General features: G+C 54.2%; 9 protein-coding genes across 9 annotated transcripts; 2 read left to right on the top strand and 7 right to left on the bottom strand.

The window, feature by feature from the left end:
* Window positions 1-1,600: 1,600 nt before the first annotated feature.
* Window positions 1,601-2,873, bottom strand: D7B24_003139 (uncharacterized protein; the record flags this gene model as incomplete). Its single annotated transcript, XM_028637333.1, has 3 exons — window positions 1,601-1,642; window positions 2,008-2,014; window positions 2,161-2,873. The coding sequence occupies 3 exons, from the start codon at window positions 2,871-2,873 to the stop codon at window positions 1,601-1,603; spliced, it is 762 nt and encodes a 253-aa protein (XP_028490793.1).
* Window positions 2,874-3,087: 214 nt separating this feature from the next.
* Window positions 3,088-3,918, bottom strand: D7B24_003138 (uncharacterized protein; the record flags this gene model as incomplete). The annotated part of the gene is made up of 1 exon (XM_028637332.1): window positions 3,088-3,918. One exon carries the CDS (start codon window positions 3,916-3,918, stop codon window positions 3,088-3,090), a length of 831 nt encoding a protein of 276 aa, XP_028490792.1.
* A 1,479-nt stretch (window positions 3,919-5,397) lies between these two features.
* Window positions 5,398-6,554, bottom strand: D7B24_003137 (uncharacterized protein; the record flags this gene model as incomplete). The annotated part of the gene is made up of 3 exons (XM_028637331.1): window positions 5,398-5,427; window positions 5,477-6,457; window positions 6,522-6,554. The coding sequence occupies 3 exons, from the start codon at window positions 6,552-6,554 to the stop codon at window positions 5,398-5,400; spliced, it is 1,044 nt and encodes a 347-aa protein (XP_028490791.1).
* A 393-nt stretch (window positions 6,555-6,947) lies between these two features.
* D7B24_003136 (uncharacterized protein) lies at window positions 6,948-8,557 on the bottom strand (the record flags this gene model as incomplete). Its single annotated transcript, XM_028637330.1, has 4 exons — window positions 6,948-7,243; window positions 7,305-8,114; window positions 8,162-8,216; window positions 8,270-8,557. The coding sequence occupies 4 exons, from the start codon at window positions 8,555-8,557 to the stop codon at window positions 6,948-6,950; spliced, it is 1,449 nt and encodes a 482-aa protein (XP_028490790.1).
* Window positions 8,558-9,073: 516 nt separating this feature from the next.
* On the bottom strand, window positions 9,074-12,423 carry D7B24_003135 (uncharacterized protein; the record flags this gene model as incomplete). The annotated part of the gene is made up of 12 exons (XM_028637329.1): window positions 9,074-9,173; window positions 9,240-9,499; window positions 9,550-9,637; window positions 9,690-9,795; window positions 9,841-9,950; window positions 10,009-11,303; window positions 11,368-11,427; window positions 11,489-11,543; window positions 11,604-11,703; window positions 11,763-11,823; window positions 11,891-12,226; window positions 12,286-12,423. The coding sequence occupies 12 exons, from the start codon at window positions 12,421-12,423 to the stop codon at window positions 9,074-9,076; spliced, it is 2,709 nt and encodes a 902-aa protein (XP_028490789.1).
* A 2,443-nt stretch (window positions 12,424-14,866) lies between these two features.
* D7B24_003134 (uncharacterized protein) lies at window positions 14,867-16,422 on the bottom strand (the record flags this gene model as incomplete). Its single annotated transcript, XM_028637328.1, has 5 exons — window positions 14,867-14,980; window positions 15,038-15,139; window positions 15,196-15,642; window positions 15,698-15,760; window positions 15,826-16,422. The coding sequence occupies 5 exons, from the start codon at window positions 16,420-16,422 to the stop codon at window positions 14,867-14,869; spliced, it is 1,323 nt and encodes a 440-aa protein (XP_028490788.1).
* A 1,784-nt stretch (window positions 16,423-18,206) lies between these two features.
* On the top strand, window positions 18,207-19,515 carry D7B24_003133 (uncharacterized protein; the record flags this gene model as incomplete). The annotated part of the gene is made up of 2 exons (XM_028637327.1): window positions 18,207-18,618; window positions 18,701-19,515. 2 exons carry the CDS (start codon window positions 18,207-18,209, stop codon window positions 19,513-19,515), a joined length of 1,227 nt encoding a protein of 408 aa, XP_028490787.1.
* A 999-nt stretch (window positions 19,516-20,514) lies between these two features.
* D7B24_003132 (uncharacterized protein) lies at window positions 20,515-22,772 on the top strand (the record flags this gene model as incomplete). The annotated part of the gene is made up of 2 exons (XM_028637326.1): window positions 20,515-22,437; window positions 22,515-22,772. 2 exons carry the CDS (start codon window positions 20,515-20,517, stop codon window positions 22,770-22,772), a joined length of 2,181 nt encoding a protein of 726 aa, XP_028490786.1.
* Window positions 22,773-23,272: 500 nt separating this feature from the next.
* Window positions 23,273-24,543, bottom strand: D7B24_003131 (uncharacterized protein; the record flags this gene model as incomplete). Its single annotated transcript, XM_028637325.1, has 3 exons — window positions 23,273-24,001; window positions 24,093-24,317; window positions 24,385-24,543. The coding sequence occupies 3 exons, from the start codon at window positions 24,541-24,543 to the stop codon at window positions 23,273-23,275; spliced, it is 1,113 nt and encodes a 370-aa protein (XP_028490785.1).
* Between the last annotated feature and the right edge of the window lie 509 nt (window positions 24,544-25,052).

Below are 25,052 nucleotides of genomic sequence, written 5' to 3'. Positions count from 1 at the left end.
GCGCCTGGCCACTGGCGCCTGGCCACGGGCACGCCAGCCCTGATCCGGCGTCCACAGCACAAAACATCCCTCAGTCCTTAGAACCAGAAGAAGGGTCGCGACAAAAGGGTAGAGCGGAGGGGCCCGTGGTGAGACAGCGAGGCGAAGAAGGGGACAAGGGAAACAAAGAGATCCCAAATGTCCGGGCACTGGGCTCGATCCCAACATTCCACGCTATTTCAACGTCTATTCAAATAATGGAGCCAATTTCTTTAAGCTTCTCGTCGGAAGGGAAGGGTCGCATCCCAGGGCAGTACACGCCTACCCTACCGAGACATTCATTGAACACAAACGAAATTCATCCCACCTCATCTGCTGCGGAGAGAACCGTACGGAGTGAGTCCCGTCAGTCGGCGAGGCGCTTTGAGATCTCGCTCGGATATATCAATTGACTGCCGGCACCTCTTGCACACTATTGATTTTTGACCTTGTAGGGATACCGCCGTCAGAGGACGGTCGGGCGACACGACACGAGCCACACGAGCCGATGCCAGGGCGAATGACTACATGATCCCGTGACCCTGGGCATTCGGCCGGACACCCCGGCTATGCTTTTTTCGTCCTCGTATCGCGAGAGGGCCTGATTACTGCTGCTATTCGTGACGACAGCCACACCACGAAGTGTACTGTCCATCCAGAAATATCTCCCGCAGACCACTGCACGCAGTAATAAATGCGTCAGGCCCCATTGGACCCGCGCGTCTGATGTCTTCGCTCCGCCCCGAACGATACCCGCACACACGACCTGAGAAAGGTCTTCGCTGTAGGAATAACTCACCGACCGCTGGCTCGCCTGCTGGCCTTCGCCACTAGCCTACTATTTTAGCTGCTCAAGCGGCTCTGCAAGGCGTGTGGAACGATGTTGTGATCGGCGGACGTGCTGGTGCCGAGGGCCCGGAGGATGCCCATTGTTGCGTCACTGACATGGCCAAGGCGCCGCGACCATCGCGATGCGCGGTTTTTCTCGATACTGTTGTTTCGACGTCACCGTTTGCTATGGACAGGGAAAATTTGACGAGGAAGCCCGAAGCTGAAGTGTTTCTTCGCGACGTCAGGATGCTATCCCTCGTGTTGGATACATTGAGAGAGAACCGGAAATAAGCTTGCCGCGATATACTAAGCCATGATGAATTTCGAGAACAAGACCCAAGTGATGTAATTGTTCGAGTGGCTGAAGATTGTCACAGATGGTTCGTCATAACTGTAAGCTCCGTGAAGCAGAGTCTGCGATGGACATGGCCTCACGGAGGAGGGCGTTAATCTCTGGGTGGCAATGAGCATGGTAAAAAAGGCTTTGATGTGCGAGAAGGCAGTTTGACAGAGGTACCACGACGAGATCGATTAGACCTCGCCCTGCAGAACCCCAAGCCGTTTCAATCAGGTCCCCGTTGCCTGGGAAATCCCATACTAGGTGCAGAAGTCGAACTGTGGTGATATATTCCCCGCTACGCGAACCTTCTACACAACGGGAAGATTTTGTCTTGGAAGCTGCAACGTCGTAAGCGCCAACCAGAAATCAGTTTGTGTGCTGCCACGTAGAACACTTGTTTTCGTGTTCTGACTAGAACATTCTGTGGCCACCTTCGTTAGCTATCATCTTCAGCTACTAACGCGGTCAAGGCCATGTCGTTTGTAGGCCTTACAGCTTGTGCTTAACGCACGTTCAGGCCTGGCGAGGGACTGTAGTATAGGCCGAACCCTCGAACCTAAGTTTGGCTACTTCGGGAACCAAATTATCTGCCAAATCTGCACTGTTCGTTGTTGCGTGGATGTCTGCAAGCAAAGCGGCCAGAGGGCCTCAGTCGCCACTGTACCAGGAAACCCCCCCTTGATCCTCTGAGCATTCCCACGTATGGAGCGATGCAATTTGCTGTTTCATTGAAATGTTGCGACTAGTCATAGAGATGTGATTACCTTCGCCAGAACAATTCCGCCGGAGCAGGATGTTGAGAGACGAATTGGCCCGACAAGCTTCCTGTGGGCACGAGCATCAGTTTGAAGCCGCAAGTTACTCAATTCATTATTGTGACTCCAATTCATTAATGAGTTCCAACGTGTTTGCCATCATAATCAGAGGTGCATCGGTTGCTATGCTCCGCACAAATTCACATCCTCACTCACGACAAGTTATATTCATCAACCAACTTGTCCGCGCACGTAGCCCCAGTCAAATAGGCCACAACCTGCGTGTGACAGTTTGGCAGAATCGACACGACACTCATGTCAGCAACGCGCAAGTTCTGAATGCCCACGAACCGGAAGTCATGGTCAACAACTGTGCCACTATCTTCCGGGGCTCCCATTTTTGCAGTGCCAGTCATATGCCAACATGTAGATCCGGCGGCCTTCCAGTATTCAAGCAGCTCTTCATCCGAATCTCCTGACGGACCGATGATGATGCCAGTAGTATTTTTGGCATAGCTCTCGTGCTTGCAAAGCTTGAGTGTTTCTCGCAGGGCTTCGATTGCAACCCGGTGGTCGAACGGTGACTCCAGATACCTTGGATCCAGTTTGAGAGGAACGCCCGGGTCAGCTGACTGAAGTGTGACCTCGCCCTTGCTGAGCGCATTCTGGTGAAAGACTAAGAAGTTGGAATAGTTGAGCCTGTCGTTTGAAAAGTCTGGGATAAACCAGTGTATGGGAAAGTGACTGATAATCTCGAAATGCGGGATCGTTGCCTTGTTCAGGTAGGCCTTTTCGTCGGCTGGAAGCGCGTCGAACTCCTTCGATTGCACCAAACCCTGGGACTTGAACCAACCAATGCCAAGTTCGCAGGCAAATTTTGACCAGCCTCCTGTGCCGCTCTCCTCCCACTGCTTGGTTGCCTCATCCATGGCCGTTTGATCTCCGTAGAAAAATGCTCGATCGGTATCTCCCTCCACACGAGAGAATGCGAGAGGACAGAACATGTGATCGCGTAGATTTTGTCCGAGAGCTGGCACATCAGCCACGACAGGTATTCCGAAGCTCTGAAGCTGCTTCCGAGGACCAAGGCCGCTGTGCATGAGTATCTTCGGGCTGTCCATGGCTCCAGCACACACTATAACCTCACGAGTAGTGAAGTCTGTCGTGGGGATTAAGCATGTATCGCCAAGGGAAGCAAAAAGGGGATTCTAGATCGCACGTACACTTGATTCCGTTTGCTTCTACGCCAATGGCTTTGGTGCCATCAAGAATGAGCCGCTGCACAGGCCTTCCGGTAAGCACGTCGAGGTTTTCGAGGCCAGGCGTCAACATATCCTGAGCCATTGTGCGACGTCCGGCATGGCTGGAGTTAATCACAACTGATGCGCCGAGTGGATTGCCGGAATTGTGATCGGTATTCAGCGGGTAGCCGGCTTTCTCGAACACGTCAAGCAAAGGGGTCAAATCTCTCTCCCACTCGGCTGCGTAGCCAACATGCAGTGGTCCGGAGGTACCATGATTTTCAGCCTTGTGTGAGACGTACTTTGCGTCGATGCCGGTGGGGGGGCTGCCGTGGAACGACTCGAGACGCTTGAATCGGGCTTGCATCGCTTGCCAGCCGTAGGCATCATCGTTTGTAATGCGGGCCCACTCGTCATAGTCGTCCTTGGGCCCGACGCTGAAGACACCGAAGTTGATCGCCGAGGAGCCGCCAAGTCCTTTTCCTCGTGAATAGTCGATGACACGATTGTTGCAGTGCTCTTGGGGCGTCGTCTGGTAATTCCAGTTGGCTTCTTCATTCTTAAAGTTGAGCCACCGCCGGCCGTCCACGCGCAGGGCCTGATCCTCGTTCGGACCGCCTGCTTCTAGAAGAAGAACAGTTGGTCTTTGGGCAGACTTCGCGAGGCCAACAGCTGTGGCACATCCGGCGGGGCCGCCTACCAAATCAGTCAACAAAGTCAAGCTCAGGAGCATGAAGCCCAATGTCGTGTTTGTGAGCTGACATTACTCTGTGAGCACTGAGGCAAGTTTAACGCACCTCCAACAACTATGAAATCATGATAGGTTTCCATTTCGAAGTTTTTTGGTGGGTCAAGTAGCCGAATATCTGTATCTGGGCGAGAGAAGGCGTAAGAGTAAATGATGGTCGTGTGACGGGCCACTGTTATATAGAAAGGTCTCCTTCAGCCACTTTTCATGCTGCTTGAGCTCCGACTGACGTTCTGAAATTCGCTAGTCACGTGGAAGAAGGAAAATGTCAGCTCTTATCACTGAGCTTCTCGAAGCAGCATGATGGGCTTAAGATGAGTAACGAGACTGGTAGGTCGTCACATGTCAGAAGCACAGCCAGTCCTCGACATCCGTCTGGTCGTTCCAATCTCGAGGTTTTTAGTTCGCCAACGGCGGCGCAGATAGAGTAACACAATTCAAGCCTCATTCTTGACCCAAAGACATATTTTCCGAGTTAACGTCATCTCATCTTGCATGAAGAGGCAGTGCCACGTGCAGAAAGATACAACACCAATACTTGATCATGTACATCGTACTATATTGGGGGAAACTAGCGGTGTAGTCAACGGTCCATTACCGAAACTGAACCTTTGCCTTCCATCAAAATGTAGCAATAGTAGACTGCAAGAAAACACCAGCAATGCCGAAAGGAGGCTCCCACGAGGCGATGTTATTGATTCCTCAAGTTGGGGTCCATTGAATCTTACAAGAGATGAGCAGCCGCCTCTCAGCTGATGCCGGACTCCGATCTTACTCTCACTAAGACTTTCAGAATCACAGCTTCAGCTGAAGGCTGTGTGACGTCATACTCGAACGATGTCTGAAGGAAACCTAGGCAATTGTGTCTGGCTCATCGTTCAATGTATTGGCTCATGTGTCAGGTAGCAGCGAGGCGTAGTAAGCGAACTCCGCAGGTGACGTGAAGCTCGACTAGAGGTGGGTGATACAAACTGGGAATCAAACCCCGAAGTGCACCTGACTAGCTGATGCGGACGTCAAAGCTCGTCCCAGCCTCTTGGAACAGTGGCCAATCCTGGCTGGCATCGTGGCTGAGGTCCATCGCGACAAGGTAACCTATGTGAAGCTGCCACGACTATCAGGCAATTACTGTCAGCCTCCAGGGGGTGAAATCAGCCTCACAGAATTACACCACTGCTACCTGATATGAAAGATGATCCTGGATGTGAGAATTCATCATTAACAAGATATCCATGTGAAACAAAGATGGCAATTGACCAGGCAAGATTCGAAGGCATGCCCATCTACAATGTGTTGAAATTACTGGACAAACCACACATGGCACATTTATTACCGCTTGAACATTCGTCCTCATTTGATACGGGCCTGAAAGTCTTGAATAGTAATGCGTTATAGTATCACTCAATGCTAGTGTTGCCCATCTCAATGACGACCTCCCCTCATCTCACGACCGTAGCCAATGCATCAAAGCTTGACGACATATTTTCCGGTGGTCTACAAGTATCAGCCACGGAATAAAGAATGTTGAAGGTGCGGTACATACCGTTGCCAATTTGCGAATGACCTGGTCAAGGTCCCCAAGCTTGACGAGGTTCACTAACGGCTTGACGCGCCCCCTCTTCACGAATTCGAGAGCCTCAATAACATCTGTCCGAGTCCCCACAGCACTGCCGATGATCGTGATACTGTTGTCGATGACAACTAGAGGATGCAAGTCCAGCCCTTGACCCGGCGGCGGGATGCCAACGCACACAAGAGTCCCAAACATGGCCAGCATGGCGAGGCCCGCCTGGTACGCCGCGCCCGACCCAGACGACACGATGACGGCTTTGGCTCCAGCGCCATCCGTGGCATCCTTCAACTGTTGAACCACATCCTTCGACAGCGCATCGAGATAGATCTCGGCCCCGAGCCCAAGGCAGTAATCTTTCCTCTCGGTACCCACGTCGATGGCAGCGACGCGGTAGCCCATGGCCACGGCGTACTGGATGCCGAGGGCGCCGACGCCGCCAGCGGCACCAGAAATGACGACCCACTGGCCAGGGGTCGCACCGCAAATCTTCAGCGCCTTGTACGCCGTGACGCCCCCGCAGAGCACGGGCGCGACGAGCTCGTCAGGCAGCGCCGGATCCTCCGGCAACACGAGCGCGAAGCGCCCTGGGACGACGCAGTACTCGGCGAAGGTGCCGTCAATCTTGCGTCCCGAGTTGAGCTGCTCGAGGCACCGCGTCTCGCCGCCAGGCTCGCGACACGAGAAGCAGCGGCCGCAGGCGTCGCGGACCCAGGTGACGCCGATGCGGTCGCCGACCTTGGCGATGGCTGGGTCGACGGCGGCGCCCACGGCGACGGCGCGGCCGACACCTTCATGGCCCAGAATATCGCAGCTGGGACCCAGGTAGCCGGCCGCGAGACCGAGATCTGTTCCGCAGACGCCGGTCGCTGAGAGCTTCACCAGGATCTCGCTGGGTTTGATCTCTGGAATGGGAACGTCTCGGACTTGGAACTCAAAGTTCGCCCCGTCTCTCTGCGAGAATCAAGTCAGGTTGGTCATGGTGAGCTTGAGTGGAGAGGGAAATGAGAGCACTCACCACCACGACAGAAGCTGACTGCGATGATGCCATGACTTGTTTTCCCCGCCCACGAATACTAATGATAAGTTTTGGGAGTCAAGACGGCATGAAGTTACCTTCTTTATCACGACTTTAGGCCAGATCAAACCCCTGGCACAGTGGGGAACGGCAAGTCTCCGCATGCCAGTTGCCGAAGCCCCCAGCTCACCAAACTGGTAGCTGGATAAGCTGGGCACTAATAGAGGGTCAAAGCAACTTGGTGGGGGTGGAGAAATCCCCCGCATCCCCAAACGTCACAACGTGGCTCATGTTTTCGGCTTCTTAGCCGGGATGTTGGCGATTATGCCTAGTGTAACTACCGAGCCCGAGGTTGACATATGAATATCTTGTTGCCTGATGGCGGTACTTTATGCATCGAATTTGGAATTTGGAACATGCACTAATCTACACTGGCGAAGCCTTGTACGAGTGGATGACCTGTGGCTTGAGGTACGATCCCAGACCCTCCGCTCCCCATTCGCCGCCGACGCCGCTCTCCTTGTAACCGTTGAGGTGAGCGTGCGGCAGCGGCTTCTCAAAGCTGTTGATCCAGATGGTGCCTGATTCGACCCTCTCGGCGATGGCTCGCGCTCGCACGAGGTCAGACGACCAGACAGTACCGCCCAAGCCCGTTTGCGTGTTATTCACGCGCTTGAGCACCTCGTCTTCGGTAGACCACTTCAAAATCGGGAGAATGGGGCCTTTGCGACATTAGCCAATGGGTTTGGGACAAGGAAAGATGATGAGGATAGTGAGACGTACCGAAAGCTTCGCCTTTCACAACTAGGGATTCGTCCGGAGGGTTGTCGATGATGGCAGGCGGCACAATAAAGTTCTTGACATCCTCGGCCTTGGGGATGGGTCCTCCAAGCGCAAACTTGAAACCATTGTCGACAGCCTCACTGAAGAAGGAGTGCACGATGCCGTACTGCATCTCGTTCTGCACGGGGCCCAGCATGATGCCTTCTTCGAGATCGGATGTGGGCCCGACCTTCCAGCCCTTCACAGTGCTGACAATTTCGGCAAGGAACTCATCGTAGATGCTTTCGTGGACGTAGATCCGCTTGCTCGCGAGACAGTACTGGCCCGAGTTGAAGAATGCCCCCATAGCAACCTGTGGCGCCACGATCTTGGGGTTGACGTCGCCGCAGACGATACTCGCGCTGTTTCCGCCGAGCTCCAGAGTGATGGTCTTGAGCGTCTCGGCGGCGTTCACCATGATCTTCTTGCCTGTCGCTGTGGACCCAGTGAAGGTGATCTTGTCGACGCCGGGGTGGGAGCACATCCACGGACCGAGGTTCGCATCGCCATGCAGCACCTGGAGCACACCCTTCGGCAGGAGATGGTTTGTCAACTCTGCGAACTTGAGGACGGAGTAAGGTGTGAATGGCGAGGGCTTCAGAATGATGCAATTGCCGGTAATCAAGGCCGCGGCGATCTTGGCCACTGCCAGGACCAGAGGAAAGTTCCAGGGGCAGATAGCCACGACAACGCCAACTGGCTGCTGTCTGATACTGAGACGGAGTGTTTCGTCGTCCAGCGTGACCTTCTCCTCCGGCTCGGGCAATCCCGCTGTTGAATGTTAGCCATTTCGCCTTAACGAAAACTTGGGAACGTACCGTTGAATTGAAGGAAGTTGCTAGAGTGATCAACCTCAATCCTCGCAAATTCGATCTGAGAAGCAATCAGTCAAGTCTCTCGCCTTCCCGTTCCAAGACAGCTCATACTGGCTTGCCGACCTCTTTGGTCAGCAGAGTCGCCATCTGCTCTGAATTCTCAAGCAGAACGTCGCGTATCGCGCTAACGATGCGACTCCTCTCCGCCCAAGTGGCCTTCTTCCAAGCCGGGAAAGCATCCTTGGCCGCAGCGACTGCGTCTTCGAGATCCTGTCGGGAAGCCAAGGGAACATCCCACAACGGCTTTCTGTCAGAAGGGTTGATGCCCTGGGTGACCGAGGCACCGGGCCTCAGCACCCCGTTAATTAGGTTGCTGAACGTGAACTGTGAGTCGGCCATGTTGAGTCAAAGCTTGTCTGCATTGGAAAAACTCAGTGTCGTATTGGGTGAACAAGCACACGTTATTATAGAGAGGAAGACTTGGGGTCCGGGGCCCCACGGGCAGTTCAGCGGCTCGGGCTCGGTAAATGCGGGGCGGGGAGTCCTTGCAGCGCCACGGTGACGGGTCACACACTCACGGTGGTGTGGGGAAGAGGTCACATTCCACGTGCGAGGGGTTAGGCTACTAATCTATATGGGAGGCTCGGATGCCAGGCACGGCAAACGAGTCTAGTGATTCTTTTTCTCCATTTTTGCGGCTGACGTGCTTCTCCAAGGCTGTGACAAAGCATGCCAGGGTCATGAATCAGCGGAGCCGACATGGGCGACGGACACAAATTAGAGTTTGATGTTCCTGAGCGAGGGGCAGTCTTTCGGGTTTAATTACTCCTACGAGCGGTTGCGTCCAGCTGGGCCATCTTTCGTTCTTGTTCAATTAATCTACACCCTGCGTCGTGAGTGCCACTACCGGGCCTCTCACTGTAGAGGTCGAACCTGGATCTTAGGCGTGTCCCAGATATGCCAGTTGTCGGAATGATCAGGGTTGCTGAACGGAAGACGAGCTGCGAACCTCATTCTACGCAACATCGGTCTTGTCAGCACGAGAAAAGAAGAGAACCCATGCGCCAGGAAGTTTTCTTACGTGTAATTGCCAGGCGCAATGTCTGTGCCGTTGGCCAGCTTGCCTAGCCACCAGAACCGTTCCGTGGCTTCCTCCCAGGACGTGGTACGTTCAATATCACCTACGGGGAAAGGAAGGACACGATTCTTGTCCATTGTGGCCGGATCAAAATTGCTAAAGGAAGAAGCATAGGGAGAGAATGTGGCAGAGCCGACGTAGCCGTTCTGGCCCACGACAGGAGGGTACTTCCAGTTCTTTTCCTGGTAGTTTGTGTCATAGATCTAGGGTTGTTGTTAGCCTGGCGTCTGCAGCTTCACTTAGTATGACGTACGTCCCAGCGAAGCTCCTTCACTCCCCATCGGAACTGGGCATAGACTTTCGGGAAGTCCTGAGCTGCCCTGCTTGTGTTGAAGGCGAAGCTATATTCTGTCAGGAACAGCCAATTAGAAACTCGCCCCGCCGAGGTCTCACCTGTGGTATTTGTCGATGCCCTCCCCCTTCGGGCCACTGCGAGCGGAGGGGTAAGATGCCGGGAACAGGTTACGCCTGAGGCTCTTTTTGAGGTCGAAAGCCGCACCTGACAGCATTAGAAATGACCAGGTTGAAGGTCAAAATCGCTTACCGAGATATGGTATGCCGAGACTCTCGCCATTGCTTCCATCGATGATGACTTTGCCACTGTAAATTGGCAACAGCGATGTATCTGCGACCTCGGGGTACATGAAGTTGAACCTGGTTCTTATATTAGAATTCATTGCGATCTTGTTGGAAGATGAAAGACAATGCTCACTGGGCCGTCTTTGTCTCGCCCGCCCGCACGCGGAAGGTTCCACTTGGAAAGGTCACACGCGGAACCATGCTACTCGGGCGCGTGTCGAGGATATCGCCAAGGAGCCCAGGAGTACGCCCTTGGGCATTAAAGCCACCGGCCGGCTCAAGTCGGAAGGTATAGGTGACGTCCTTGTCGCCCTTGTTCGTGATGTCCACCTTGTGGTATCGCTCAAAGTTATTGGTGTCGTTAAGGTTGAACCTTTCGAACGACAGAGTTGTCTGATACTCCAAGACCTTCGTGGCGTTAATAAAGCCGGACCCAACCTGAGCAACTGGTGCCAGGAAGCCAAAGTCTTTGGGCAAGCCGACTGCTTCGAAAATCTGCCAGGGAACCGAAGTACCGCTGGCAATGATGCGGTCTCCGAGCTGCTTAGCGAATCCAGATCCATGAACAGAACGGCCCCCAAACTTGCTAATGTACAGCGCAGCCACTCCAGCGATGTAAGGCGTCGCCATTGAGGTTCCACTCATTTGTGCAAATTTGTTACCGGGCGCAGTGCTCCAAATCTTGCCACCGGGACCGGCAATATCTGGCTTGATTTGTAGTTCGTTGGTGGCCCCCCAGCTCGTGGTGTAAGAAGGGATACCTCTGGCAACGTCATTAAAACCTACTCGCCAAGAGTCATCTCTGGGGACAGTGAAGTCAACTGTGACATTAGCCCCGGCCTTGATGGCGTCGATGATAGTGGCACCGGTCTTTGAGTCGATCATGACCATCTGAGACTTGCGGGTAGAGGTCATGACTGTCGAGAACGGCCTGTCGTCATTGTTGTAGAGGAGAATCCAACGAGCACCAAACCTTTCCAGATTGTCTTGCTTGTCGTACAGATTGCAAGCGCCTTTCCGAACGAGAACAACAGAACCGGAAAGGTCTCGTGTATCGGCTGGAAGTTTGCAGGCGTCATCTGGTACTGATGCATTGAGAGTGATGGCGACGATTGGCAGACCGGTGATGTTCCATAAAGGGCGGTTGACGGATGGGATGTAGCCCAGCTGCACATTGTCGGACTTTCCGTCAAGTGAGAACTTTGCGTTCCACGGACGCGCAGGAACAACACCTGTTTCGACTGAAGCGATAGCCAATACGTTGTTTCCAGAGGAGCCACTGCTTGCGTAAAAAGGTCCGTTTTCTCCGTCGTTTCCCGCCGCAACGGTAACGACAACGCCCTTGTCAACAATTCTCGAGCAGATCGAGGCCCATGGACCGTCAGAAAAGCCCGCTGCGCGAGCCACACTTGCTGTAATTATGTCGACCTAAAACCGAGATTAGTGTCGAGGAAAGCAATTGAGGAGGAAGACAACACTTGGAGTCACGCACACCAGCCTCATACGCCATGAGGGTTGCATCAACCAATGAATCCTCATCAGTTCCGTCCACCTAGAAGTAGAAATCAGCACATTGGCCGTCCCTCAGCATTTCGCAAGCGATGGCGTCTCACAGCTCCGAAAACCTTGAATGCCAGCAGCGTCGCCTCTGGCGCAACACCGACGTTACTGGAACCGATTAGCCCATGCATGCATACGCCCATGGTCGAGGCTGTCCAGGCGACTTACTGCTCGCTTTTGGCAGCAATAATGCCAGCAACATGAGTACCGTGACCGATTGTGTCCATTGGGTCATCATCAGGCACCTTGGCATTCTTGCCGTTGTAATCTGCGTTGGACGGTCAGCAAAACAGGCACGGCGGGATCACAGCCGCTCAATGAGCTTACTCTGGCCAACCAAGTCATAACCACCGATGACCTTGAACCCAGGCCCAATTCCTCCACCGAGCTGATAAGAACCAGTCAGCTGCGAAGAAACAAACGAGATAAGTCAAACAGTTCACTGGAGCACTCACTGCTGTATGATTGTAATCGATCCCTGAGTCGATGACACCAATCTTGACCCCTTTGCCAAATAGTCCCGCCTCATGAAGCTTGTCTACTCCGGTGGCCTGGTGTACAGACCAATTCCCGGCCATGGCATCATGGCTTAAGGCAGATACGTCGACAGCTGCTAGCTTGAACCTGTTGACAGGCCAAGCTCGTGCTACTTCGGTGACCTCCTGCAGAGAGTCCACATTTTCATGTTCAGTCTCGATACTGAGCCCAGCAAAGACATCCGAGTCAAAGGTTTTCAAGACCTTGATACCGTTCGCCTCAATTTTCCGCGACAGGTCGGCCAACGGGGTACCCTATCATGGAGAAATCAGCTGGAAGCGTCATAGCTGAGTTGATAAGTTCCAGAGCTCACCGGTTCTGCCTCAACAATGAACCTTTTGATCACCGGGGACGGAGTACCTCCGGCATTCTCGTCATCCCGGGTTTGGATGATGTCCTGAATTGTCGCCGCTGCTAGGGGCAGGGCAAGAAGAAAGCTTGGCAGACGCATTTCGTCGGGTGTCGATCACTGTCGTTGCGTGAGGATGGACGCGATGAGCCGAAGCCAACAGCCACGCCGAGCCTTAAGTATGCATCGCTTGATTCCAGAACTCATCGCACGTGGTCCATCGGTCTCTCTACCACGCCCTGACATCCGTCTGAATGCCGGTACAAAGGACGCCGACACCCATCATTGTTGACCATCCGGGTGCTTCAAAGAAGCATACGGATCCATAGCCTGCCAATTCGGGCAAATTGGCCCGTCGTACCTGCAGGTAAGGTTGTATCCGTCGTTGATTTTGTTCTTTTTTTCCAACGGTCTGGACCCGAAAGCGTGAGGTGACATTCGCAGTGCGTCTTGGTGGATACCTGCGGTGTTATGATGATGGTTGGGCGCCATTTGCCTCATTGGTCCGCAAAACACCTCACTTCATGATGTTACCCGCGAATGGAATCATTGTCAAGCAGAAATCAACTCATAAATCTTTTCTTCTTTTTCTTCTTTTGGCAAGAACCAAGCTTCTTAGGACTTGGCTTCCATTTACTGATACCTGCGTAGTCATTCGCGAGGCGTTTTGAGTGCATTGTTGAGTCAAGGGCTTCCAACCCCCCCTTGAGATCGGAAATGTCAGCCCTCCCAGCCCGGAAAGCCGTGATAATCAAATTGCATGCGAACCGCGATCCTCAGTGTGCACGTGTTGGGGTCCCATTCGTAGATCGAGCCACGCGACATGCCAGATCCTATTAAGGGTCTCGCCGAAGGCCCTGTATCCTCTCTCGGTTGTCGGCTCGGAACCTTGATAGCCAGTTCGATAGTTCGTCGAAGAAACTTCAATACGTCGCCGAAATAAACTCGCTTTGATAAAGAAAGCCGTGTCAGGCCTTCAAGGTCCCCTCAATTCGATCTTTGAACACAAGAGCGACAGAACATGGCTTATTAAAATGACTGATCCAACTAAGGGACTATCCCCGTTCCTCGCAATGCCGGAGGTCATTGAGAACAGGCATACATTCATGGGAGACTCTTTGAAGTGTCATACTTTCGCCTGGGGTCTCCAGATAGCAGTAGAAGACATATCACACTTTAGCAAGGGCGGATAGGGGTGAAATGCTCCTCCCAGGGCCATCAAATCAGATGTTTAGAACTGTTCGACCTGATGACTCAACCCAGGCAAGAGAATTTTCTGTCATCAACATCATCCGAAATGGTGTCTTCGTCCGAGCAAACGGTTCTAGTAACAGGTGCAAACGGCTACACTGCCCTGCATATCATCAACGAACTCTTACAAAGCGACTACCTAGTCAGAGGCGTTGTACGATCACAGAAGGCCAGTGACAAAGTTCGCGAAACGTTCCCCAGCTACTGGGGTTCTCGGCTCGAAATCGCAATCGTGACCGATATTACGGACTCTGAAAAGTATAATGATGCCCTCAACGATACGATCACAGCTGTCATGCGTACCACTAGCCCTGTACATGGCCTTGGTGAAGACAACATTCGGGACATGCTGAACCCTGTCATTCAATGTGCAATCGCTACCCTGGATACAGTATCGTGGTTGACTTCGTTCTCATGCCGAAGAGTTGTTCACTTGTCTTCGTTCTCGGCCATGTTGAACCCTGCTCAGGGCTTTCGACCAGGCTACACGTATTCGGAGAAAGATTTCAATCCGATCACGTTCAATGAGGCAGCGTCAATAGAGGACCGCAGCGAACTGTACATCGCTTCCAAGTCTCTTTCAGAACGCGCGGTATGGGATTGGTTCAGCCAGAACAAGCCGAGCTTTGATCTCGTTTGCATCAATCCTTCCATGATCCTAGGGCCGCACCTGGATCGAATTGAATCAACACAAACAACTTCAACCATCGCTATGCTATGGGAGATCTTTGATGCCATATATTCCGGCACTCATATTTGGTGGCTGTGTCGACGCTGGTGACTGTGCTGCGATCACCAGGGCAGCTATGGAGACACCCGAGGCAAGCGGCCAGAGATATCTCGTTGCTCACGACCTTGACTGGCAGGCCGCAGCGGACATAGCGAGAGAGCACCATCCAGAGCTCGCAAGTCGTATTCCGATTGGCGAGCCTGGGTCTGGGAAATCGAAGGCCGACGAACGCATCTATCTAGTAGATGGCTCAAAGGTCGTCCAGCAAATGGGCGTTGGGTATCGTTCGCTGAACGCAACAGTTACTGATACGATGCTTCAAGTTCCTAACTGCAGAGAAGCGGGAGCACAATTGATAGAGTGAATAGAAAGATGCACGTTGATGAGGAACGGATCGACGGATAGCCAACTACGGGTGTCGTAACCCAAGGCAGTACAGAAAAATTCAACTTCTGTCAAGAACACAAGCCTAATCAAACTGTATCATCACTGATTTCGGTTCACTTAATTCTGTTCTTTTTCTTACACCAATTTATGTACAGTCTATTCGCTCTATCTCGAAGGTTAGCTGCAGGTGATGTCAAGCAGTGAGTTGTCTAGGTTGGTGCAAATAAACTTGGCCGGTTTACCGCTCGGGGGTGTGACGGTAATATTTTGGGCTCGGATGTTTTTGCAGAGCTGTTGAGAACCGTCAGCTATCTTTCTCCAACACAACGAGCGATCAAATTGGCTTACCCCTGGTGCGCTGCAGACAAGCGTGCCGACATTAGGGTCATGGGACTTGGATGTCGTGCCCCACATATTCTTGAAGACAACGTCTTGGATGATCATGTTCGACTGTGGACGTCAGTCGTTGCATTTTGGTGTTGAGTGAGAGCTCTCCTTCAACTCACGGGATATTGGTTGCAGAGGGTCAGGTTCTTCTGACCATAGCATTGGGTGAGTTCGATTGCCCAGTCGTTATTGGTGTTGAAGAGGCCGTCGTAGGTAACATTCTTGACGTAGCCTGAGCCGCCACCACCTGACAAAGTGGGCTGAAAAGGCGTGTACATCCCCGGCCAGACCTTGATACGGGCGCCATCTGAGGCGTTGGCCATCGAAATGTTGTAAACATAGACGTTCTCCACGATGTCAAATTCGTCAATGTACTGGCCCAGAGAACCAACGGAAATTCCGTGAGAGCCGTTGCACTGGAGGCCTTGAACCACAATGTTGGTGCTGTTGGGCTTGAATGAAACACAATCATCACCGTTGTTAATGACCGAGTTCTGAATCACGATGGAATCTGAACGGTAGGTATCCCAGCCATCAGTGTTCTTAGCGACGTTCTTGCTAACGCTCTGGGGGATCTGTCAGTTGATGCGCCCCCATGTCGAAGTCTTGGAAATTCATTACCTTGACCCTCAGATCGAGGTCGCTCACAACGATGTTGGAACTATTTGCGATCAAGTTGAACCACTTGTAATCATTAGCTTGGTGCATCGGTCTCACACCGAAAGGTTCGCTTGGGACACGGGGCTTACATCGGGAGGGTTGCGCATGTTCAGGCCAGTCACCGAGCCACCGTGCAGTCCGTCGACAACGAAGAGAATCGGGCGGAGCAGAGCCGAGTTGGCGGCAAACGCATCCCACCACGCTTGGCCGTTTCCGTTGATGACACCCACTCCTTGGCCGTAGATGTTGACGTCTTTACCGCCGAAGCGCCACATGGCAAGGGAATCCTGGTAGGCGTATTTGAACATGTGATCCGCCCAGCTCGTCATGTTGTCACTGAAATTGATGGTGCCCGTGATCGCAACATCAATGGCATTCAGGAATGTCAAGTCTAGTGGCGATGCGATGGTGTAGTTTCGGTCCAAAACGACCGTTCCCCCATTGTTGCACTGCTGGAAAGCCTTGAGGATGGCAGCGGCGTCGTCCTTGCCAACGCAACTGGGCTTGACATAGCAAACTTTGTCGGCTGAACGAGCGGGGGAGTTCAAGTGAAGATTGCCGGGATTGAGTGGCCAAGCCTTGACGTTGGGGCGCACAATTGAGGCCTTGGCTGGTGCTGCACAAACGGCGCCTTGAACAGCTGCCGCCAGCCATGCGAATGACAAGGCACTGACTGAGACGAGCATGATGATTGATCAAATGTAGCGAGAGACTGATGTCGAGATGCTGGACAAGGACTCGAAGTTCGTCTTTTCACACGGTCTATGGTCCATTCTTATATCGTCTCTGCTCGTCTGAGCTACTTTCCTTCATGATCTCCATGTTTTGGCGCAAGATTAAGGTCTGCTTAATCTGAACAGGAGACAAGTCCTTGATCCCTGCAGCCATATGGCTTGAGAGCCAATGACATGCTCACGTATCTGTCGGGGACCCGTGTAAATGGATTAGGGCCGCATCTTGGTTTTTCCGTCTGTGCCGGACATCCGGGAGCTTGGGGCAGCTACTCCTACGAGCCAGGTGATGGATGAGCTTCTCCATCGTGTCTAAGGTGGAGGGAGAGCCTGGTCACGCGCGCCTCCGAGGAAAGCAAATCTCCATGGGCCAGGATATGAGTGATGCGGGGGAAGAGAGTCCTCCTTTACCCCAGGTTCAGCTTCACGACCTCCACCACAGGACAACGGTCTAGGTCAAAACTGGCCTGCCGCCAGCAACGACTGGGCCTCTTCCATTTAGGTTTCGAAGCGGGCCCCTTTTGTCGTCTTCCTTTCGTGGAAAATTCCAGTACCATGGGTTTCTCGGCACAGTCGGGTGAAGACCTGCGGCGATAATCTCCATTACCATCGCTAGTCTTGGCCATTGTCTGCCGAGGACGACGCTCCGGTGTGTCGGTTCAGGGGAAGTGCCGCAGCTGTCAGGATGAACGCGCGTCTTGGCTTGCGCCATCCCGTCTTGGCATAGCGGGCTGCCGTCCCTCCAGTCGGCCGGTGATCCGTGCCTAGGCGGTGCACCCATGGGCGATTTCCTTTCGGGATGGTTGATTCATTTAGACAGCAGGGCCGGTGGTTTCCAATGAGATTGTATGAAGCTACACAATCAATTAGACTATACATGGGGTAGCGGTTCGGATCATGTCCACGCGATGCAAAGCATGCATCGCATTGTGGATGGTAGCAGATTGGTGCAAAGGCCTACGGCCTACACATTCAGGATGATTTTCAATTACATCTACACATTCTCTCGATGCGGTTTCTTGGCCCCATGGAGTAGTCTCAGCTACTTGCGCTTCGGATGCTGCCGCAAAGCGTTACCAGGAAAAGTCAGTACGACGCTGCCATGCGGGGAGGATCCTGCTCAACATCGTATGACTGCCCTTGGGGACCAATCATAGTTCCAGATGGCTTCACGCACGCGCCAACTACAGGTCGTTACAAATAGCTTAATGTATGGTACCAACTATAGTCACTCATGGCGGTCCGAACGGTATCAACACGATAGTTTCAAGCAGTCTTGCGTACGAGTCCAATATGAGCCTGCCGCATTCAGTCATTACTACTGCTGTGGGTGCAGGCAAGGGCCCGGGTCAAGGCTCTTTACCCGACACGCACCCCTCCCTTTCGTCCGCTTCAGGATGGGAACCATACTTTACAGATTTATAGTAAAGAGAACACCCAGAGTTCCACCAATGTTGACACAGCGACTCATGCTCAGGTGCCCCTAGTGTGATGCAAGTCTACTGCAGCGTTCCAAGAGTCCAGACTTCTTGGCAATATGGCATTAGCGCGAATATCATCATTGTTCGGCATGCTTAACAACACGGCATCGGCATTGCGAAAGACCCCCGACACATGAAGGGTTGTCGTCCGAGCAGTATATATAGCCGTCACAGCTTCGCCTTTCGTAAACGACCAATCTTCTCAAGACCATTCTCAAATACATCTTCTTGAACGCCATCAGCCGGATTCTAGCAGCCATGTTCACAAGATTGACCGTCATCTCTGCCCTCTTGAGTAGCCTCAATGGCCTTGCCTTTTCTGAGCCAATCCCCCTAACACCGGATCGTGTAGCCCTCCATCCCCGAGCAACAACGTGTACCCCGACAGCAGGCGGGTCAAGTACTGTTGACGATGTGCCGGCCATACAGTCTGCCATAAATAGCTGCGCAAGTGGCATAATTCTGATTCCCGCTGGCCAAACCTATCATATCAACAGTCAGCTGTCTTTCGCCGGCTGTACTGGATGTACGCTGCAGCTAGACGGCGTGCTATCCGTGTCGACCGATTTCAATTACTGGAACGGCAAATCACAGGTCATCTCCCTATCTAAGATCACCGGTGCGACTATCACAGGGTCAGGCACCATCAACGGCAACGGCCAAGCAAGCTGTGAGTGCCACCAAAGCCGCCGAGCATGTGTTTTTTATGTCGGCATTCGCACATAAAAGCAGACCTCCTAACACCAGAGTAGGGGACCACATCATCACAGCGACCGACTATGTTCGGCCCAAGCTCATTCGGGTTGAGGGATGCAATAACATCCACTTCAGTGGGTTCACGCTCAAGGATGCGCCCATGTTCCACATCGTCACGAACGGCAACTCGAAAGACATCACCTACTCTGATCTCACTCTGCACTCTGTGAGCACCTCGGCTAACGTCGCCCACAACACTGACGGCTTTGACATTGGGCCCGCATCGAACGTCAGGGTGCTCAACTCGCAGGTCACCAACGACGATGACTGCGTGGTTCTGAAGCCTGGAGCTGACCAGGTGCATGTCGAGGGCGTCACCTGCACCGGTTCGCACGGCCTCTCCGTCGGCAGCCTTGCCGGCACCTCGGGGGCTAACGATGTTGTCACGAACAGCATCTTCAAGAACTGCACGGTCGCCAGCTCAGACAAGGCCGCCGGCATCAAGTTCTTTGACAGTTCATCGGGCCACGGCAGCGCCAGCATCAGCAACGTCACATGGCAAGACATCATCTGCGACAAGTGCGATTATGCCTTCCGCGTCCTTACCTGCTACCAGTCCACCACGACAGCCGACTGCACGGCGCATCCTGCCGCGGCTAACATGCAGGGTATCGTTCTTGACGGCTTCACCGGTACCACGTCGGGGCACTACAAGAACAACGTAGCCAACATCAACTGCTCTCCTTCGGGAACATGTGGCATCACGGTGAAGCGGTTCAGCGTCACAGCACCCAGCGGTGCCAACACGGTGTTGTGTGCCAATACTCCAAGCAACCTTGGACTTACCTGCACTTCGGGGGCTTCTGGTTAAATCGGTATTCGAGGAAACCGGTACTGCAATATTGGAGGGAGGTAGTGGTGTGGGTTCTGGCTTAAACACCAGGTTTGAGATGCTCCTTGTAGTCCTAGAAGCGGGCCATCTTTAGGTGCCTAAACCCCGTGTTGGCCTACGGTCGCGTACCAGTCGCCCAGCCAAGGCAGTAGTCGGGGACTCGGGGCTGCAAAGGTAGTTCAAAAACGCAGCATTTTTACCTACCATCCAAGGCTGAAGTGCCAAGACGGTGAGGAGGCAATTAAACTTTCAGTTCCGAAGATAGGCTTCAGGTACTGTTCCCCTGTAATGTTTTATGGCGAACCACATTCGGCCATGGCCGGGACTAGTGCATCTTGACATGACAGGTCATTGCTTGGCCGCCAAAGAGGCCGAGCTTGGGATGCAACCATGTTGGCTGCAGCTACGCCCATGTTCACGAATGATTTAGGCGCTGGCCCACGACATAGACCTATCACGCAATCCAGGGTCCTGCAGATATCCAGCCACATTTGTCTCATGGTCTGCCATTTGGTTGGAGCTGCCATATGACTCCGGTCCATTCTGCCCACAGTCAGTACGACCACGGGTTTCAGGCCCCAAACCTGCTACCAACTGCCATTGATATTGCATGTTTGCACCAACACTATTTCTAAAGATAGGATGACAACGATGCACCACCTACACCATGGGGAATGGCAAATGGAAGAATGCCCCAGCAGCACGAGGCTCTTGATCTCATGTCGAGTAAGAATTGTCGAGTAAGAAATCTCGAGCAGGTAGAAGAAACGTGTTGAAAGGACTGCACGCACCAGAGTTCTTTGCTGCTGAGCAGATCCAATACTGCATTGCACTCTTCTGTCTCCTACTTCTACATCGTAATATTAAGACATAATAGGCGCGTCACTTTTATTGTAATCCCTTTAGTCCGTGCTATTTTCCCTCTGCTTTGCGACAACCAGCCTCCTCCACACGCGTTACTACTCGTACAACTCAAACATGGCTACCACAGTTGCCGAGAATGTTGCCCTTGATGCTTCCGCCATGGACGATCTCAACAGCCCCGAGGCCAAGGCACTCCTGGACACGATTGACAAGCTTCGTTCTATCAACGTGGGCGACATCATCAGCCTTCCGCAGATCATTGTCGTCGGCGACCAGTCCTCGGGCAAGTCGTCCGTCCTAGAAGCAATCTCGCGCGTCCCTTTTCCTGTCAAAGGCGATCTCTGCACGCGTTTCGCCACGGAGTTGGTTCTCCGACGCTCTTCCTCCTCCTATGTTCATGTCACCATCCGCTTCGCCAAGGGGTCTTCGGGGGATCAGGAGCCCTTTCACCGGGAAGAACTCGACCTCAGCCGCCTCCCATCCCTGATCGAAGAGGCTACGGAACGCATGGGCATCAGGCCTGGATCAGATGTCGGCTTCTCACGAGACGTGCTGCGCATCGAGGTTTCCGGACCCGATGTCCCATCTCTTACACTCGTAGACCTTCCCGGTTTCTACCACTCTTCAACGGGCGAGCAATCTCTCGAGGGCATCAAGGTTGTCAACCGCCTCGTCAAGAGCTACATGGCTCAAGAACAGAGCATCATTTTGGCAGTGCTCTCAGCGAGCACGCAGCTAGCCTCCCAGCGGATTCTCGACGAGGCCAGGGAGCACGATCCCAAGAGACTGCGTACACTCGGCGTCATCACGAAACCCGACGTGCCAAAGCCAGGTCTCTCTAACGAAGCCAAATACCTCCAGCTCGCCAGGAACGAAGAACCAAGGCACCAGCTCACCCTCGGCTGGCACGTTCTCAGGAACAGGGCCGAAGACGAGGGCGACGTGACGGCCGATGAACGTGACGCCACCGAGGCCAAATTCTTCGAGACGAGTGCTTGGGCGTACTTCCCGCCCGGAAACAAGGGCATTGGCAGCTTCCGGCGTAAGCTGGGAAAGGTTCTTCTCGGCCATATCCAAAAGACGCTGCCCGGCCTCGTGTCGGCCATTGAGCGTGGCATCGAGGACAAGGAAGGCACACTCAAGCAGCTAGGCCAGGCCCGCTCTACGCAGCCCGAGATGCGAGCGCACCTCGTCGACATTGCGGAGGAGTTTCAGCGCATCGCGCGGAGCGCCATCAGTGGCAACTACGGCGAACGCTTCTTTGGTGACCTCGACGAGAAAAACCTCCGCAAGCTGCGCGCGCAACTGCGTAACCTCAACAGCGCGTTCCACCATATCCTGATGACGAGGGGCATGAGCCAGCAGATTCTTCGCGGCGGCCCGCCTGGCGAGACGTCGCCGTCACAGGACGTCGCTCCGCCGCCGGTGCATCTCCAGGAGGCACTGGAGTATTTCCAATTTCCCGAGCCAGAGCCCGTCTTTGAAGAGGCCCTGAAGACAGAGATGCGGGCTCTCGCGGCCGCCAACCAGGGAAGAGAATTCCCCGGGTCACCAAACACAGATCTCGCGATCCAGATGTTCCGGCGGCAGGCCAAGCCCTGGCGGGGCATTGCCGAACGACACCTGGACGTCGTGACCGAGCTGAGCAAGTCGTTCGTGGAGCAGCTGTTTGAACATATCATCGGTGACGACAAGACGACCCTGGACGCAATCCTCCACTCGTGCGTGGATGTTTTCTTCGAAAAGAAAAAAAAGGAGCTCAAGGCCAAGCTGGACGAGCTGCTTTTGCCTTATGAAGCCGGATTCGGAATGCCTCTTGTGGCGGAGTTCAACTCGACCATGTCGATAAGGGAGGTTGAGCGGGTGACTGAGCGCGTTGTCGACGTTCTTCAGAATATGGGATCCGCGCTGGCCGAGGGAATCGTGGAGGGGACCATGGATCGCTATGATGTCGCCCGCACCGTTCAAAAGACGCCGTCGCTGAGGGATGAGTTTGGCATTGACCAGACGATCGACAACATGGAGACATATTACGAGGTGGGCTTCTTCCTTTTTTCTCTCTGTCTCGTTGATGGAGTGCTTCCATTAGAGATGGCGCTAATCACTTCTGCTAGATGTCGCGTCGGACCTTCACGGAGAACGTAGCGTACCTCGCGCTCGAGAGTTGTCTGATCACCCGCCTGCCTGACATCTTGACCCCTGGCAGAGTCAATCGCATGGAAGATGAAAGGGTCGAAGAGCTCGCCCTAGAGTCAGAGGACGTGCTGGCCGAGAGGAAGATGGTTCAGACGCAGGCCGATCTACTGAAGAATGCGCTCGCAATCTGTCGGCGACATAGACCTCGCGGCAGCGGTGGTGGTGGTGGTGAGTAACAGCGCTTGACCCCGAGGTGTCGTTTTACTGAGCCGCCGTGCTGACCATCTCCTCTGTGTAGCAGCCGTCTCATCCCGACGCACTCCCTCGATCGTCACACCGGGGAATGATTCATCGTCGTCGCCGACTGGCTTTGATTTCTCCCCAAGTCACTCGAGGGCAGGATCCCGCGCCTCTGACGTGACCAGCGCCGAAGGATCGCCAGGGGAGGTTGAGCACAACAGCAAACCGGGATCGAAGCATGGCAGACGCACATCCCGCGCCGATGTATATTCACAGCCACCTCCGAGCTTCAACGGCTGAGGGCATTGCGGCGTGGCTGTTCATGATTCATGGGCTTACGTGTGTAGGAGGCCAGGGGGTACAGATAGTGTTTCTCGCCGACGACCTGCTCACGTGTGGAACACTCCTTACATGCTAGATGATTTGTTTTTGCCGTACTTAATCGATTCTATTATTTTCCATCAACTATCCTTCTCATCTCATCTCTGGCAGCGCCTCACACAGAGCACTCGTCAGTCTCCGTAGGATCAGGTAGCGCCGCCGACGTAGACGTGGCGCACACGCAACCCTTGTCGGCAAGGCTCGTCACAGGCGGCGCATCGCAGGTAGCCGAGGGCTCGTGGGCGAGGAACGTGGCCGTGGGCTGCAGCGAAACGGCCTCGGCCTTGACGAGGACGGGGATGATCTGGCCCGTAGCGAGGCGGAAGGGGCGGTGGTTGAGGCCCTTGAGCAGGCTCGTGATCTGGCCCGAGTGGCTCGTGATGCTGAGCCACGTCTTGTCGTCGGCGCGGAAGACGTCGTCGAGGACGGCGCGGGCCCGGGCGTCCTTGGCGGCGTTGGTCTCGTTCTCGTCCTCGCGCCAGAGCTCGTCAAACTCGGTGAAGCCGGCCTCGAACTCGAAAAAGGGAAACTCGGTGGCGATGGACGTCTTGTTGGCGCGCCAGTTGCACGTGTGCACCGTCATGCCCTCGCGGAAGCCCTCCTTGACGAGGGGCACGAAGGGGCGGTCGGCGGGCTGGTTGAGGCCGGCAAAGGTGAAGTTGGCCGTCTGGCCGCAGCGGGCGAGGGGGCTGGCGTAGTACGACTCGAAGTAGGGCATCTTCTGGGTGGCGATGCGGTCGCGGAAGTAGTTGTTGGCCTTGAGGGCCTCGTTGATGCCGGCGGGGGTGAGGTGGGCGTCGGCCCAGACGGCCGTGCCGTTGCCCTGCTGCTCAGCCCAGTAGCACTACTCCACCATTAGCGATTCTCGTTTCCCTTTCATGAGGCCAATTCTGAAGCAGAGACGGCCATGCGAAACCAAGGGATAGAGGACGTACGTTCCAGGCCGGAGTACCGTAGAAGGACTCGGCGGCGTTGTGCCAGCCCTCGCCGTGGCGGCCCATGAAGAGAATCTTGTAGGTGACGCTGCCGTCCTTGTGGCAGCCCGAGTTCAGGTAGCTGAGCCAGGCCTCGAAGCGCTGCCACTGGCTCTTCTCGCCCTTGGGGTCAAAGTGCTTGTCGGTGGGGTACTCGCGATCGATGAGGCCAAAGTTGGTCGAGGCCTGCGATTTCGGGGTCAGCGTGAGACTTGGTCGGCAGATTCTTTTCCTCTGTTCACGGCGGACTCACATAGTCGAAGCCCGTGGGGTTGGTCGCTAAGTCATCCTGCTGGAAGTAGCCAGGCACAGACGTGAAGTTGATCGACTTGCCGACGGCCTCGGCCCACTGCGCGAAAGCAGTAGGCGCACAGGCGGCAACGGCGGTGGCAGCGAGAGCGAAACCCTTCATCGTGAGCGTTGAGGGAAGGTGGAATTGGACGAGAGGACTGCGAACTGGAGCTGGCGATCACATCACATGGCGAGACACGGCTGGGCCAGGCGGCCGACTCGCCTTTATACCTGGTGAAGCTGCCGCCGATGACGGTGCCATGGCTCCCTGCAGAAGACCCAATGGCCCGGGTAAGCTCCCAAGTCTCTCTTCTGGGCCATTGATCCGCACTGCCATGGTGAGGGGGGCAAACAATCGAGTCGAGAGTAGAGAGAGCACGTGTGAGGAGAAGGGCAATGTTTCCCCGTCCCCATCACTGGCGATCCCCTGTCACCGCCAATCACTCCCCAACGTGGTAGCGGTGGTGTGGGGCATCTCTACCGCTAGGAGACGCTGGTTCCTGCTTGAACGAGTCTGTAGGCCGACATGGTGATAATTCCCGAGCTGGGGGTTGGTTGGTTGATGGGTAGGTCGCGAGAGGTGCCACCGAGGGTTCCTGAGTTCCTGCAGGACGTCCCGGGACGATGCTG

Source organism: Verticillium nonalfalfae (genome assembly GCF_003724135.2).
Source record: "Verticillium nonalfalfae strain VnAa140/NRRL 66861 chromosome Unknown scaffold_186, whole genome shotgun sequence".
Classification (NCBI taxonomy): Eukaryota; Fungi; Ascomycota; class Sordariomycetes; order Glomerellales; family Plectosphaerellaceae; genus Verticillium; species Verticillium nonalfalfae.
This window is presented reverse-complemented; position numbering and strand designations above follow the sequence as displayed.